Below are 16,138 nucleotides of genomic sequence, written 5' to 3'. Positions count from 1 at the left end.
GTGCGTGCGGCCGGGCAGGGCGAGCAGCCGCCCCCCGGGGAGCCATGGGCGAGCTCCGGGGGCCACGGGCGAGCTCTGGGGGACAGGCGGCGTCCGGGAGCGCGGGCTCGGGGAGTTGCTGCCCGGGCTCGGGAAGGCTGGTCCCCCGCGGGACCCTGCCCGCCGCCGGAGCCGCGCACAGCCCCGGCCGCCCCCCGCCCCAAGCCCCGCCGCGGAGGGGCCGCGCTCCGCCCCCGCCTCCTCCCCGCGCAACTTCCCCGAGCCGCGGCGCCCCCCACCCCCGCCCCCCGCCCCGCGGGTGCGCGCACAGACGCGGGCGCGCCCAGCCGAGCCCAGCCGCGCCGCGCCGAGCCCAGCCGCGCCTCCCCCGCCGCGCATGGGGCGCGCAGCCTCCGCGGGCGCGCAGCTGCCCCGCCGCCGTTGCTGAGGGGCCAGGGCAGCCGGCGCAGCCCGACCTCCGCCGGCCCCTGGGCATGCCCGCCCCGCTGGCCGCCGCCTGCCCCGCTGAGCGCTGCCGCGGGCGCGGGGCGGCGCGCCCGGATGGAGAGCTGAGGCGGTGAGCCCCGCCGGGCCGGGCCGGGAGACGTGACGATGTGGATGCGACGGCTCTCGGGAAGCAGGTAGGGCCGGGGAGCGGCGGCCCCGCTCCTCGCCGCCACCCGGCCGGCCGCACTCGTGGAGTGCGGCGATGAACTTGGCGGAGCGGGGCGCGGGATGGCGAGCGGGGCGGGGGGCTGCCGGCGCTCGGGGGGACGCGGCCGGTCCCCGCTCCGGGATGGCCTCCGGCCGGCTCCCCCCGCCCCGCTCGGCCGCCTAGCCCCGGGGCAGCCGTGCGCCGCGGTCCCGCTGCCGGGCAGGCCCCCCCCTGCCGCCCCGGCGGGGTCCGGAGCCGGGGCCGGGAGAAGTGAGTGTGTGTGTGGGTGGGGGGGCTGTGGTGGGGAGATTAAACGGGAATTACAAAGCAAAGGGGGGACGGAGGCAAAGTGTTACGTAACACATTTCCATTACCGCTGCGAAGTCATCCGAGCCGAAATCTTGTTATTTCCCCGGTACCGTGCTTGGAGCACGCTCACCCCCCCAGCCCCTGCCCGCCCCCCCCCCCCCCAACCGCAGCCGTACCCCCTTTTCTGGGCTTTGAGCCCATCTGGGTGCAATACGTTTGAAGCAGCAGCGTGTTAAACAAGTGAGATCGGAAGGAAAACTACGCTGCTGTAAGATTTGTGATCCCTTCCCCCCCCCCCCCCCCCCCCCGCCACCCCTTCCTCAGCCAGATTTTCTATCTAAAAAGCACAGGTTTGGTTCGTGTGGGGCAGGGGTCAGAGCCTGTCCCTGCCCCAAGCATCCCCTCCGCGCAGCGGGACAGTGGCTCGGGCGCGTTGCCGTGTTGTCCGGCAGCCTGGAGGGTCTTGCTGCTGCAGAGGGGTCCCAAGGCAAGGGGTCTTGCTCCCGCGGCTGGCACCGGCCCCTGCTGCCGCTCCCCGGGGAGCGGGACTGGGCGCCATGCATGGCTGCGGGGTGAGTGGATGGATGTGGCCCCCGCCGCCCGCCCTCCCCCACGCAGCAACTAGGGGAGCCCATCAGCCCACTCCGCTCCCCGCACCCCTGCGCTCCGGCAGAACATGGCTGCTGCTTTGGGGGTGCGGGAGGGGAGGTGGGCAGAGCCCCCCGAACGCTGTGGGTGATGGGAGAGGCCTTTGTCTGTCGCCCTTTGGAGCCGCGGCAGGCATTGTCCCTCTGCCTGAGCTTTGGATGGAGTCCTGGAGGGTGAAACTTGCAACTGAGGTTTTTGTCTGTGCCGAGGAGCTGGGGGAGACTCTTGGCTTTTGATTTACACTCGCCCGTGCCAGGCAGCATATTCCAGAGGCACGTGGCAAGCGAGCTCCTGATGCCCCCCCGGCCTCGTCCCCTGCCCTGGCCGAGGTACCCCGACGGCCTGGTCATGCAAGCATCTTCACGCTGCCACCAGAGATGTCCATCCATCTGTCCATCTGTCCTCTGAGGATGTGCTGCTGCATGGTGGGAAGGGCAGAGTCTCCAGGGAGTCTGCGGTGATGTAGTGGCCTTAGGAATTACTCCTAGGGAAAGCACCTGAGACGTTTTTCAGGGTGCCTTGCATTTGGATTTAATGTGTGGCAGGTGAACAGCCCAGTGGAGCTGGAGGGCTGCTTCCTGAGGCTGGAGCCGGCAGAAGACCGTTATCTTGGAAACAGAGGACGCCCTCTGCTTTTTTATTTTTGTGAAGAGTTTAGCAATGAAAACAGGAGCCTTCCGGTCTCTTCTCTCCTCGGTTTGCCTTGCAGATTCCTGTGCTGTGTATCCTGGATCCCCAGCATCAGGCTGTCCTCTTTGCCACCTCGTCAGCCTTCAGTCCCTCCGTGTTTTATTTTTAATAAGAGATAACTTTACTGCTAACCTTGCCTGCTGCTCTCACTTCTCTCTAACTCTAATTGCTTCTGGCTTTATTTCTGACATTTCCCATGTCATTTCCCCTCATTTTCTTGAAGACTGCTGGAAAAATAGCTCCAAGAGAAGCAGTAGACCTTTCCAGTGCCCATTTCACCCCGCACTGTCTCTGCCTGGAGCTGCTGGCTGCCATGGGGAGATGGTACCTTATTGCTCCTTTCAAGTCGGATCCCTTTCACCCCAGGGCAGCAGCAGCCGCCTGACCTTGCAGGCGAGCCTTGCTTTTCAGCTGAGGAGGGCAAGACCTGCAAACTCGCATCACTCGGAATTATTCTGCCCTTGCTTTCGTGAAGGGGAGCCTGCCGCTCCCCGGTTCTGAGCGCTGCAGGCAGCGGGGCTGGGTATGCAGTGTGGCCCCTTACGGCCCCAGCGAGGTCCCAGGGATGCTGCGGGTCCATTGTGCCCTTCGCAGCGTGGCAGGCACAGCTGTGGGTGCTGTGGGGCACAGGTCTGGTATTTGGGGGGACAGCAGCTACTCTGTTGCTTCCCAAGTGTGCACTGACATACGTGTGTGTGCACGCATCTGTGTGGGTTCCTGCGCCTGTCTATAAGGGCATGGCAGCTTTCTGCGACGTGCCGCCTCCCTGGCTCCTAGCTCTGGCTGGGGACTTCCCTTCCATAGCTACAAATATCGCTTTTTAAACAGTATGGCACGATTTTTACAGAATTTTGTTCCGGCATGATTTGCAGTATGAGGAAAAACACTGTTTGCAATTTCTTCCTGATTGTATAAAACAACTCATTAAAAGCATACATCCCTGCGCATTGACACTGAGGAAACTTTATGGGCCTCGTAGTCACTGCCAAAGCAAACATTTTTCCATGAATTTCACTCATCAAGTTCACGCTGTCAAATGTAGATTCAGCCACTCGTCAAAGATGCAAGCCTTGCAGTCTGGAAAGTAATGAGAGCAGTAAGCAGTGGGAGTTAATGGCCTCCACTGAGGAGTCCTTACTCATCCCGCATCCACACAGGGGCTGAGCTGGCTGCTCCCGGGTGAATTGATTGCCACAGAAATTCATCTAGTGTCACCGGCTATGATACTTAACAGCCACAATAATGCTTGAATAAACTGCACTTTTATGCAGCGGTTCGTACCTCTTAACTGGCAGCAGTTTCACAGATGAGGCAAAGGGAGCGGCGCTGGTCTTTAGCAGCCTCTTACCCAGAGCATGAATAATTGTTGTAATAACGCGGGAGCCACTGCGTTGCCTTTGTGGCATCTCCGGCAGGGTGACAGTCGCGTTGTGGTATCTCCGGCGGGGTGACAGTCATGGGGCTCCCATGGTCATGGACCCGCTGCTTGCCCTGATGCCTTGGGGGCTGCCCTACATTGCCAGCCATCCTGCCCGCCTTTGGGATGTGGGACGTGCGTGCTGCCGGCCCGTCTGCGTCGGAGCACTGCAGCTTGGGTTTGCTTTACGTAACGGTCACCTGCTGAAAAGGAGGAGTTGCTAATTTTCCTCCAAAGCCTGGGCTGTAAAAGGGAACCACCACGAGTAGAGACCAGCTCTCCAGCTGGCCCGATAACCTTGTTCCTGCCTTTCCTCGCCCAAGTCTGAGCCGCGAGGTTGCCCGGCATGGCTTATTTATATTTGTGTCGATGTGTACATGTACAGGGTGGCCGTGAGCACCGAGAGCGGCTTTACACAACAGCTCTGTAGGGTGTGAATAATCCATGGGACTTCCAACAGGTCTGAGGTTCATTATGGAAACGTATGCATGCCTAAGCCTTTAAATATAGCTAATAGGAGAAGGACTGGGAGGAAAGATTATGGGAATCAATATGCTGAGCTGGAGGAGTGGGAGCTGCTCCCCTCTGAGTTGCAGTACCTTATATTCTCGTTAAGGGCTGGTGATGGTGAGGTGGGTTACAGCAATTCAAGGCCAACGGAGTTTGGGTTTGAGACCAAAACTCTTCCAGTGTGATGACTCCTGGAAGCCAAGTCTGTTGAGTGGGATCAACAGGGAGGATGGAGCAGCCTCGTTGGCACTTTCACCCCTCATTTAAAACAAAGGATTTTTCCTTCCTTCCATCCTTCCTTCCGTCTGTCTGTCCTTCCCATAATGGATGGTACCGCTGGAAGGGGTTGCCTGGCTAAGCCCAGCGACCGGTGGTGGCTGCCATGGTTTTTCTGGGGATGCTCCCGAAGTTGCTGCTTGGCCCTTCTTTGCCTTGGGTACATGGTTTTCATCAGAGTGCATTTTTTCACTGGAATAACATAAAACTCTGGACCTGAACTGCCTCCTTAAAAACGGAATTTGAGTTGATATGAATATTGCCTGTGGCTCTTCTTACCAGGACCTGCACCTACAGACTTTGATAGCTTACATAATTTCCTGTGATGGAGATGTACTTCATCTAATTTCACTTTGAAATGCATTGATTAAATCAGAACTGCTGGGAGATTTAAACTGAGTCTCTGTGGCCTGAACTTAACTGTGGGAGCTTTACCTGCCTTCATCCTTCAACATTAATTTGGTTTTATGAGGATTCCTCCTGAAATGAGGTTTTGTCTGCCACCGAATTGCTACTGCTTTCTGGGTTTATCAATTTCTTTCCCCGGCTTCAGTGGATCTGTGAGCAGAAGCTGTGCTAAAGCCTCCTTTCAGCGCGGTGTTGGATGCCATTGCATGGAGCCATGCAGAGAGATGCAGCGGGTACTGATGAACGTTTCTGGCGAGGCTTTGTCTCTCTCCCGTGCATCTCAGATGGGTTGCCGAAGCTGGAGGTGAAGCACCCGCGCTGCTTGTGGCAGGGCCAGGCGATGCTGCGGCTGAGCTCTCGCCCGGGGCCAAGGATGCTGGGTGTGATGCTTGTGGAGCAAGATGGAGACCTGTAGCAGTACCCCCGAGTGCGGGAGGATGTGTCCTCTCGTCAGTGCTGAGTGATTCAGCCTTTCTGGTACCAAGCAACAGCGATAAAAGAGAAAGAAACCCAGCTTGGCTAGAGATGGATGAGTAGTCACATGGAAATAAGCAGGGACGGGGTCAGAGAGTGCTGGGTGCCCCAGGGCAGGAGGCCGAAGCACCCGCCAGGGACTCACCCGAGGTCCTTCCCGGCAGAGCAGTGGGTCATACATCCCCAGCAAAGCCTTTGAGCTTGGCTCTGGTTTTCTGTCTGAGGCCACTGACTGCCTTTAGGCAGTGCCCCATCACAGTTCAACAGCAGAGGCTTCCCCAGCCCTCAGCCTTTGCTGGCTGATCTGGAGAAGCTAAATGGACTTCAAATAACCCAACCGTATATATAAAAAAATAAAGCTTGTCATTCATAAAGTGTTCATTTTCAACTCTGATCTGCAAAATGTCTCATTGTGACTTGGAAATGATGTGTAGGCAGGAGATACGCTTTGCCATGTGATGATTTTTGTTGGAATTTGCTCTGTAGGTCTTTCTTGGCAGCTTTTCTTTTCTGGAAGCAGTGCTGCATCCCCAGCGGTGCTGTGCCCGTTCTGCCGGTGGCTGCTGATGCGTCCCGATGAGCGATGCTGCTGGTGCACTCCAGCAGTGTCCAGCTTGCCCAGTCCTGCATGGTGCTGTGGGGAGCAGCAGCCATTCCCTGGCACTGTGTCCCACGGGGGGCCGTGGCTGGAACGGGTGGCAAAAGCAACGTGCTGGTTCCTAGTGAAGAAGCTGGCTGGCAGTGAGGAGAGGCAGAGCCTCAGCTGCAAATTTGCTCTTAGCCCGGGCAAAGCCGTCCGTGGGCTGAGGCTTGGCTGTTGCAAAGTGCTGAGGTGGGAGCAGTGAAGCTTTCCTCTGCCTGGCTGGGGTGCAAGCGCCTCAAACTCTGCTGGCTTCCAAACAAAGGCTGAGTAAAAGCTGCTTCAAGCACAACACGTAGTCTGGGAGCGGTGATGTGCTTTCTGCAAGAGAAATGCAAGTCTGGACCCTTGAGGTGGAAAAACCGGAGCTTGCTGGCATGCACGTGCCCTTACACGAGCGGAGTGAGGGGATGGGGACGTGCTGGTGCAGGGGGATCTGTGGCGAGGGGGGTGGCTGTCTGCTTGAGGACACCGGCAGAGCAGCACATGCCATGTGAGGGACTGCACTGTCCCTGCAGGAAAGGGGGTTTATGGACTTCAGCTACGACCTCGCAGGGATCAGTTGTTCCCATCCGTATGGGGCTTTGGCCATGCCTCCCTTTCTGCAGCGTCCTGGGATGTTTGGAAGAATCCTCTTGCGATACCCACTCCAGCTGTGGTTTCTGGCCCTATAAATAGGAAACGTGGCTGCGTAATGCTGGCTTTGTAACTGTGTAGTAGAGCTTTTGTGGCCCAGTGTGGGAGGGCTGAGGGCTCGTTGCTCAGCAGACAGCATTAGAGGCTGCGTTAAGAGCAAACGGCGCTAATTGATGTTGCTACTCGACTGCATGTCATTCAGGTTGGAGATGTGGCAAGGTGGGCAGGGAGCCCGGGCTCCCCTCGCCCTGGGATTTGCGTGCCCAGCGAGCCGAGCCCGCGCACGCACGGCTTCCTCGGGGACGCATCCCTGTAATTGTCAGGGCCCCGCACGTGACCCCAGCCCTGCTCCCGATGCCTGTGATAGCATCTCTGCCTCCATCTGCAGGACTGAGTAATGAAGCGTCAATTAATTGACATGGATTAGGACATCTACTTAAGTACCCACCGAAACGTGGGTGATTAATGCCCGGAGCCGAGGCCACGTGGCTGCGCTTCCCACCGGGAGCATGGCTGGGCTCTGCCTCTCCTATTAAGTTTTCTCTGGGAAGGACGAGGATGAGTTACTCATCTTCCTGTGTCTTGGCTTCGTAAGAGGCTCTTTACTCATGTAGCATCCTCCAACGGGAAATATTCAGGACTTACTCTGGGTTCCCATCAAAGTGACATATTCTTCTGACAAAATCAATTTTACTAATTTTGAAGATGAGGACGGATATGTTTCTCATGGGCAATTCCTTGGGGTGTTCTGCTCAGGCAGCTGTCGGGAAGGGATACGATTCCGCGTTTTTCCCTTCCATCCTTCGGGAGGTCCAGACCCGCACAGTGTAGAGGCTGCTGGCGTGCGGACCCGGTGTGAGGTGTGTTTGCGGGAAGCTGAGATCCTGCAGGAGAGGCAATAAAGCAGTGAGGGATGCGGGAGGTCTGTTGCCACCAATCTGCCTGGCAGAGACCTCTGTCTCTCCTTTGGAGATAACACTCTGAAAAGTTTAATCTCTCCCACAAAGGTTTTTGGTGGTGGTTTGTTGTGTTTTTTTTTTAATGAGATGCAAAACACAGCTATATCTGACTCACTAGCTATTAGGCTCCAGAGGGTGTGTGCCCACAAACAGCGCAGTGTTTTCTAGGCGCTGAGAGTGCCTCTGGTGACGCGTGTTCACCTTGATCTGGCGGGGTTTCACTCCTGTGGCTCTGGAGCGGGAGAGCCTGCGAGCTGCCTGGATGCTGTACGTGTGATGAGGTGGCCGTGGCAGGGAGAATTGGTCTTCTCCATGAAAAAGAAATTGTTCGGTGCTAAAAGGGGATTTAAACCTTTGTATGAAAGGATCAAGAGTCTTTGCCCTGGATTTCATTCTCGCTGCCTTCCCTTTCTATTTTGGTTCAGCTTTTTCTCCATCTTTTTGGGCTGCTCTCTTTTCCTCTGTGAAGCGCGTCAAGCTGTGAGCCTGCTGTGGGGCTGGGCAGAGCCCCAGCGCTTGGCTCGGGAGCTGGGGGGGCCGGGGGCTCCCCGGCAGTGCCGCAGCCAGAGCCTTGGCCAGGTGGGGCAATGCCCTGCGCTGTGCTCCCCTCCCTCGTGCCCCAGCTCTCGTGCCTGTGCTTTCTCCAGGCTTTCCTATTGATGTTTGACACCTTTAAAGAGTGCTCCGCCGCTTCTATTTTTTTTAAATTGTATTTCTCGCTCCTTAAAAGCCATCTGTCTATCTGTCTCCTTTTAGAGGCTTTATTTCTCTTACTTTCTTCATTTCTGTAAGAGTTACCGGAGCTTTTGAAACTCTTCACGCTTTCTCTGCTTTAGCTCCCGTGGATGGCTGCTGAGGTTTCAAGGCAGGCTGTGCATCCCTGGGCTGCCAGGGATTTCCCGGGAGAAAGCCAGGTTTGGATCTTGGTTATTCTGGTGTAAATTGAGAGCAGCTCTACCAGGAGACCACAGTGCTGGAGTTAGACCCGAGCAGGTCGGATTTCCCAGGGAACCGCACAGCCCCGTGCAGACACCCAGCCCTTGCTGTGGGGAGAGGTCAGCTGGGCCCTGTGCCGGTCATCCCAGTGTTTCCAGTGGGTTCAGTGCTTGCCTTCATTCCTGGGAAACCGGAGCAATTTGAGGTCATTAAAAATCTCATTAGAAGATGTTTTCTCCCTGAGTATTTTCCACAGTCGGTTGTATTTCCCATTGATGCAGGTACCTCAGTGGGCAGAGCAGTGGAGTCGGACGCGCAGCTGCTGCCAAGCCCTATTGTGTTACAGCAATGCAGTGGACCTGCGTTAATTACTTTGTTTTAAAGCTCATTAAGCTGCTACTTTATACTTACTGAGCTAACTTATCTTATTTTTTTAGATCAAAGCGTTTCCTGTGTAAGTTGTAATGACACGCTTGAGCACATTTATTTAGAGGCTAAGATAAGCTCTTGGCTTATTTACCAGTGAAGTGGTGGTGGTAAAGGGAGGTGCGAGCAGCAGTTGTGCCGTGATCTTCCTCTCTGCGTGGGTCCCCTCAGAGCTGGAGGGCTGGGTTGGAATAGTCACTTTTTTCTTGAAATGACTGTGCCTTTGTGGATACGGGCTTCAGAGGAGGGAAACCCCTGGTAAGGCTCCTGCTGCAGCCTGGGCTCAGGCAGGAGGATCGCACTCCTGGCAGGGTGGGCCCCGCTCCCACCATCCCATCCCGCAGTGTTTGGGCTTTGCATCCCGCTCATACGCCCTGATGCGGACGTTTTGTCCGAGGAGGAAGCCTGATCATCCTGCAGAAGCCTGGCTTTGCCCACAAATTGATTATACAGGTGGTAAGCGTGTGGCAAAGGAAGAATATTTGTGAGGAGAGCTGGGACACGGGCAACTCCTTCCTTTGTGGCTACAGGGGGAAGCGTGCCTTCCTCCGGGAGCCGCTAAACCTGACCACTGTCCTTATTTATTCTGTACAGCATTAGGGATGATCTCTAAGCTCCCGGGTTTAGTGCTGTCATACATATGTCGCAGTCCCTTCCCTTAAGCCGACCAGTTTTTGCATGTATTTGGTAAAAGGGGGGTGGTGGTGGTGGTGGTGATGGGAGAGGTCTCTCGTGGCAGTGATGGGAGAGGGCAGCATGGTCCTGCGTGCCTGGGTAGGTGTTAGCAAGTAAAGGCTAGGAAGCGATTTTGTCGTGCACGTGAGGTGATGGAATACACAAAGAGGTTTAGATAGAAGGTGAAATCAGGGGAAAACCTGTTTCCTTAGGTGTATGGGATTTTTCTAATATCACCAAGAACAGAGCTCAAGGCTGTGACTCTTCGACAAGTTTTTTGGTGGATTTGGAATCTGAGAGAAACTTCCCAGCAAGTTGTGTCTGAACTGAAGCTCTTGCTGCTGCCTGGTCCCCGGTGCTGGTGCAAAATTCGGGGGGGATGAGTGGGAGAAGTTGGCACCAGGTGCAGGTTTGGGCTGGAAAGCCAGCGCTCACAAACCCCCTTTATCCAGGCGGGACAAAAGCTGAGTGTTATTTCCGACGGGTTGATGAAATGCCCCACTGTCCGGCCCTGCCATGCTAAATGCACACAGTGTTTGCTGGCTGGGTTGGCCGAGCGGCGGCGGGGGAAGCGGTGGCCACGCCGTGCCTGCTGGGGGGGATGCTCCGGCGGTACCCCAGGCTGCAGGTCCAAGCTGTGTGCCCTTGGGCAAGTGCTTGGGGCAGTTTATTGCCTCGCCAGGGTGGGAGGCAGCATGACCACCAGCCCCTGCCCGCAGCAGGCAGCGCAGGCAGCTCGGGGCGGCTGGCAGATGACACTGCAGCCTGCTGAGTCTTCCTGGGGGAGCTAGACCATGCGTGGAGCTCCTTCTGCCAGAGCAGCAGTGGGTGAATCATTGGGCGCCAGTTTTGCACAGAAATTTGCTGAGGACATTTCTCTGTCTGAAGGTCCATGCTGACTTCTAGGCTTCCTGGTCCTGGTGCTTCTCAAATCCTGTCAGAAATAATCCTGCAAGACTGGGGAAAAAACCCTACAGCCCATGTTGTGCCCTTCCTAGAGCAAGTTCAACTGGGCTGGCAATCTTGGACAGTGTTGGCCAGCTCGCTGCGTTAGCTGAGTTCTTGCACTCATCCTCAGGCCAGCTGCAGGTGCTGAGCATCCCTTAGTCCTTCGGCATCCTTTAAAATCTTTGAAAATGGGAACTGAATGTAAACCCTGGGGTTAAAGGTCGGCTTGGCTTTGGTAGCGACCAGGCACGTGGCGAAAGCCTGCTTTTGCCGTTGCAGCAATGTGTGCCTGTTCTCTCTGGTTTCTCCTTTTTCCCCCTCTTTCCCGTGTTGCTGTGCCAGACTATGCCTTTTCTCACAGTGTGGGTGTGGAATGTGCCGGAGGGGTCCTGCACCAGAGGGGTCCTATGCTGGTGGGCTCCAGCACCAGCCCCGCACTGCTGTGCTTGGGGCTTTGCCCTTTCTCTGCCTCCAGCAAAGGATGGGACCCAAAGGCAAGAGCAGCCAGGGCCGCGGCACTGCTGTGCCAGATCTGTTCGCTGACTGCTTTGGCAGGGTCTGCACCTACCGCATCAGCATATTGGCGGTACCGCTGGGTATTAATTATGCCTTCCGCACTCGCGGCTATTCAAATGTTAAAATTGTTTATTTGCAGCTGGGTGAGCTCAAGACAGAGGCAGAAAAGCGAGCGGCTCCCCTCCACAGTGGCTGCCCTCCTGCCACCCTTTTCTCCACAGGGTGCAGCTCCCCAAGCACAGGCAGGGACAGGTCCGGCCTCCTCTGTCTCAGCACCTCTGTCCTGGGGAGGACCCGCTGCTCCCCAGCCCCAGCCAAACTCTTTCCACCCCATTTTCCCAGGGAAACGGGTGCCGTCTGCCTGGCCGCAGCATTGTGATGGTGAGGATTCAGCCTATTTCACCCTCTGCTGATTTCCCTCCATGATAAATCCTATCCCCTCCACCACGGGAAACGATGTCAGCTTAATTACTTGTGGGGAGAAGGGGGAGAGCGGAGGAACTTAGGACTTGTTTTAAATATCACTTTTATTAGTAGGTAATCCTGAAGCTCAGTTCTGTAATATAGATAGGAAGTGATGTGGCACATTTAATTTACCTAGGTGCTACTGTGTGTCAGCTTTTGTGCCTTAATTCCCAGTCCTGGCTTTAAAGAGCTTGGCAGCCATATTTTTGCAAATTTAGAATTATCTTGGAAGAAGTCAGGGCTGCAGACAGCACAGTGAGTAGTAAGTTCCCAGTTCCCCTTGAGTCTGGGTTTGGAGCAGCTTGTCCTGAAGTAAAACATCACTTAGGGTAGAAGTGCTTGGGCCAGCAGTGCCCGCGGTCCTTTGCCTCTGTGCCGGTGCCTGGGAGAGCAGGGCAGGATGCAGTGGGCACCTTGCTGGGATGGCCCATGGGGTCTCTGCTGATCCTGCAGCATAACTTGCCGTGTGTCTTTTGGTACTTGTCCATGCTGCCGTCTCATGGGAAGGTGCAGCTTCCTTCCTCCCAGCCCCAGCGAGGGTCCTGTTCCAACCATGAGTGAAACGGTGATGCTCTATTTCCATGGCGATGGCTGCTAGTGTCACAACAAAGGACAGTCGCTGCACTGCAGGGATCATCGCTCAGAAAGCGGGGCTGGAGAGGAGAGCGGCTGCTGCAGGCGCCGGGTCTGCAGTCCCCACCTCGGCAAGGACACACGATTGCGGGCCAATATCTGCCGCTGCCCGAGCTTTCCCCTCTTCCTCTTGCTCCGGCGTGGAAGTCACCTGCTGAGATGCAGCGGCCTCATTCTTTTCCCGTACGAAGCCAGCGAGTCCCTGCACATACTCTCATAATGCGCTGTGCTCCAAACGCCTTTGTAGGACACGCAGCTGCGCTGCCAAGGATGCTTTTCCTAGAGTGTGTCTTGCCTGGGACAAGCAGACATCGCCCTGTCCCTCCGGCCACAGCTCCTGCTTGCACTCTGAACATTTGCAGGAATGCTTTTGTCTCTGTCTTTGCTCAACGTTTGGAGATATGAAATGCTCAGAGTTCGTAAATCATCCCGACGAGGACATAACCTTGATTCCCTGTGCAATACCAATAGATTACCTAACAGGAGGCATGAAATGGAAGAATGGCTCCATTTGTATAATTCTGCATTAAAAATCAGCCTATTCTGCATTTAATGCTGCCTGTGAAGTGTCTCCACAGTCAGGGGAGAAAGGGGCCGGTGTTGGAGAGCGAACAAGTACCTTATGAAAGGGACGCAAATAGGCACCTCTCGCCGGCGCTGCCCTGGGATTCACACTCGAGTGAGTCCTTTGAGGCTTCGGGGAATGGGTTGTGCGCAAATGGCTCACAAGCTGCTGACAGTTCGTGTTTTGCAGTTTGTCGGGGCCACTGAGTGGCCATGATCCCAGTTAATTACCTAGACAGATTACCTGATTCTGGGTGCACAGTGGGTCGCCTGGTTTTATAGCCGCTGGATTAACCCATGTCCTGTCTGTGTCATTTGAGGGGTCCCCAGGGGTCCCTGAGACTGGGACGGGGGGGGAGGGGTTCCCTCCTGTCTGGGCACCTCCTCTGTGCACCGGCCATGCTGGATGTTCCTGGTTTCCCTTCCATGTGTGAAGGTCAGCACCACGTGCACAGAGGCGACAGCAGCCAGTTTCCAAGGCAGCATCCCAAAGCAGTGCTGTGCTTCGCAGCTTTCAGAACTGCATGAATTAAAACCTCAGGAGTTATAGGGAGTTGGCTGCTTCTCTGGAAACTCTGGTTGTCACCGGGGCATGGTGCAGAGCGGGTGTGCGAAGTAGCCTGGCACCGGAGCGCTGCCAGCCCTGGGTTCAGGGAGGTCTTGCTGGGCTCTGCGCTTTGCCCTGGGGGTGCTTATGCCGGGCTGCCTCTGTGGATAGAAAAGCAAAATAATGTCTGTGGAGGGCAGCAGGAGAGGGGTTTCGCTCTGTTTGTCCTGACTGCTCTCATCTTTTGTCTGTGCATTGCTTTTCCTGAGGATTTCTGTCCAACTTCCACACTGTGCTTGGGTACTGTGCCAGTGCATGCAGCTCCATCGTTTCAAAAGCACTAAGCAACCCTCAATGCTCCTTATTGATTTGGAACCATCGTGTAGTCAATGCAAACAGCTCTACACACCCGTGTAGCCTGTGCACGTGCTTGAGTTGCAGCGATTTTGCTGTGAGGCGGTGGCCCTGGGGCGGTGCCCAAAGGTTGGGGTTCAAGGCCGTGATGTGGGTCGAGTGGGGCTGGGGGATGCCTTTCCTTGGCTGCGGCTTCACATCTTTGTAAGGTAGCCCCAGGAGAGAGATAATCTTGCATTTTCAGCTCTGCCGCAATCCGAGATTGCTAATTACCAGAGCATTTCTCTTGTGTGTTCGTGCTCCTCAAAACGCTCAGGGGCTTGTGGCTATAATGAAGCTTCATCAAGGTGGGTGGGATTCAGTCATCCCAGCTTTTCCTGGTGGGGAAGGAGCTGAAGGCGCACGGGGCTGGTGGCAAGAGCCATGTTGACGCTGCCTGTGGGGGTGGTAAGGCCGGAGGAGCTGGGCAGCATCACTCTGCAGCCCTGGGCGTGAAAGTGTCCCGGCAGCTTCTTCCCAACCAGCGAAGAGCGTGGCGAGCTCACATCCTCCAGCCTCCCTGAAATTAATCTCTCAAGTGCCAACTTCCCTCCTCTTCAAAGCAAGCGGCTGCATCGGAAAGGATTAGGGAAGGGGTTTTCATACTGGAGAGAGTTCTGAAACATGCCGTGTATGGTGGGAAGGCTGTGATGGCTCCATCCAAAACACCTTCCGCACCCCTATTGCCGTCACTTTTAAAGCACAGATTAGCTTGGGTGGGCTCAGCAAAGCAACCTGGAGTGCTTAATGTGCATGATCCCTGTAATTATCCAAGTAGTTTCCTTGAAATCTACTCTTGCACTTCTCGCGAAGAACAGGTAAATATTTGTAGGAGTTTCCCTTACTGTGTGAGAACACGGCTGCCTCTCCATCCATTAAACCACAGGAGAGGATTTGTGGTTCGCGAAAACAAGGGCTTCGGATGAGGAGGGCGAAGAAGGGATTTTATCTTCTCAGATATCTCTGCTGCTCGTTTCTTTTTTTTCTTAAACCCAATTTCAGAGTTTTGTTGAATTTTTCCTTGAGTTTGAGAAGTATTTTGGGATAACGTTCCCATTCATCTCCAAGATGGGGAAAAAAATAACATGAAAATTGCCTACGCTCCCCATCTCTTTGCAATGGAAAAAAAAATGTGGTTTGTGTGTGCTCTTATGGGGGGAGTCATGAGTAATCAAAATCTGGATTGCCAGAGGGTTCTGCAAGCAGCGTAACCGCAGCCCTGCCCGGAGCATCCCACCAGCTCCCCACAAAACCCTGGCCAGGGCTGGGTTCGTGCCCCAGCCCAGGGCAGCTGGGTGCTGCGTGCATGGCTGATGGATTTGTCCCCTTCCCTACAGCAGCCCCCCCTGCTTTCAGCGCAGCCAGTGGGTTCCTCCATGCAGCAAAGGCTCCTCTTGCCTCTGCTCTCTGGTGAGGTGCAGCTCGTGCAGTTGGAGGAGGGTTTGTGCCAGTTGATGTCTTGGCACAGCTCAGACATCCTCTGAGTAGCGTGACTTTCCACTCGCGCCTCTCGAGAGGCGAGCGGGTGCTCTCCTGCCAGTTTCGACGATGGGGAGGCAGAGGCACGGGGGTCACCAGGGCTGGCGTGTCAGGAGCCGCAGCCTTCCATGGGACAGCCTGTTTTTTGGAGGGGCAAGCACATGGTGGTGGGACCTTCAGGAGGGACACGTCCCCTGGGATGCTCTTTGGGAAGCCTCTCGAGCCACCTGCTGTGGCAGGGTGCTCAGGCAGGGCTGGGGGAGCAGCAGGGTGGCTGGAGCCCCTGGCTGCCGCTGGCCCTCCACGCGCTGCCGCATCCCCGCCGCCGCGCCGAGTGCATCGTGCTGCGTTGCCTAGACAACAGCAACTCCTACACGCTGCTATTTATTCTGAAGGACACTTGCTCTTATCTGTTGTTGCAAAGCCCTCAAAAGATTGCATGCCACGCAGAATTCCTCTGAGGTAACCGGACTTGCTGCTCCCGTCCCAAAATCCCAAAAGCTGCCTCCTGAGGACATGCCAGCCAGTGGGGTGGCCAGGACAATGCCTCCTTGGTGACAGCCCCCCAGCTGACATCACTTGAAGGGACACGGGCAGGAGGGCAACCTGCGCTGTCCTTGGGGCAGCTGCTGCGTCTGAGCCATGGGTGTCCCCCGCTGTGTCCCTCCCCATCACCAGGGGCTCTGCCCTGGGGAGTGATGTCAGCAGCGAGGGACACCCCTGCCTTTGGGTGTCACTCAGCACTGCCTGGCCACGCTTGGGGATGGGCTTCTGGCAGGATCCACAGGAAGCCGGGGGTTGTACGTTGCATTTTCCCGTGTGTCCTCTGCAGGAGGCAACAGTGATGCTTGGGCAGGTCCCATGCAGGAGCACAAACCCCTGCAAGCTCAGGGCTGCCATCACTCTGGCTTGGGAATGTCACAAACAAGCAGGAGGAAATGGGAAGAGGGAAAAA

At 56.1% G+C, this 16,138-nt stretch overlaps 1 protein-coding gene across 3 annotated transcripts in view; it reads left to right on the top strand.

The window, feature by feature from the left end:
• The window catches only part of AJAP1 (adherens junctions associated protein 1), a 156,622-nt gene that overhangs the window by 109,860 nt on the left and 30,624 nt on the right, over positions 1–16,138 (top strand). For 2 of the 3 annotated variants that reach the window (XR_013926969.1, XM_080380220.1), the window contains exon 1: positions 137–620. The exons of the other annotated variant lie outside the window; for it this stretch is intronic. Coding sequence is in view for 1 of the 2 variants with exons in the window: in XM_080380220.1 (XP_080236346.1) it covers positions 592–620 (29 nt within the window). In the remaining variant the exon portion in view is untranslated. Of the gene's footprint in view, positions 1–136; positions 621–16,138 lie in introns of those variants that run through there. 3 annotated transcript variants of the gene reach the window in all.

This window comes from Falco punctatus, assembly GCF_963210335.1.
Source record: "Falco punctatus genome assembly, chromosome: 3".
Classification (NCBI taxonomy): domain Eukaryota; kingdom Metazoa; phylum Chordata; class Aves; order Falconiformes; family Falconidae; genus Falco; species Falco punctatus.
The sequence above is the reverse complement of the archived record's forward strand: the minus strand, read 5'-3'. Positions and strand labels throughout refer to the sequence as shown.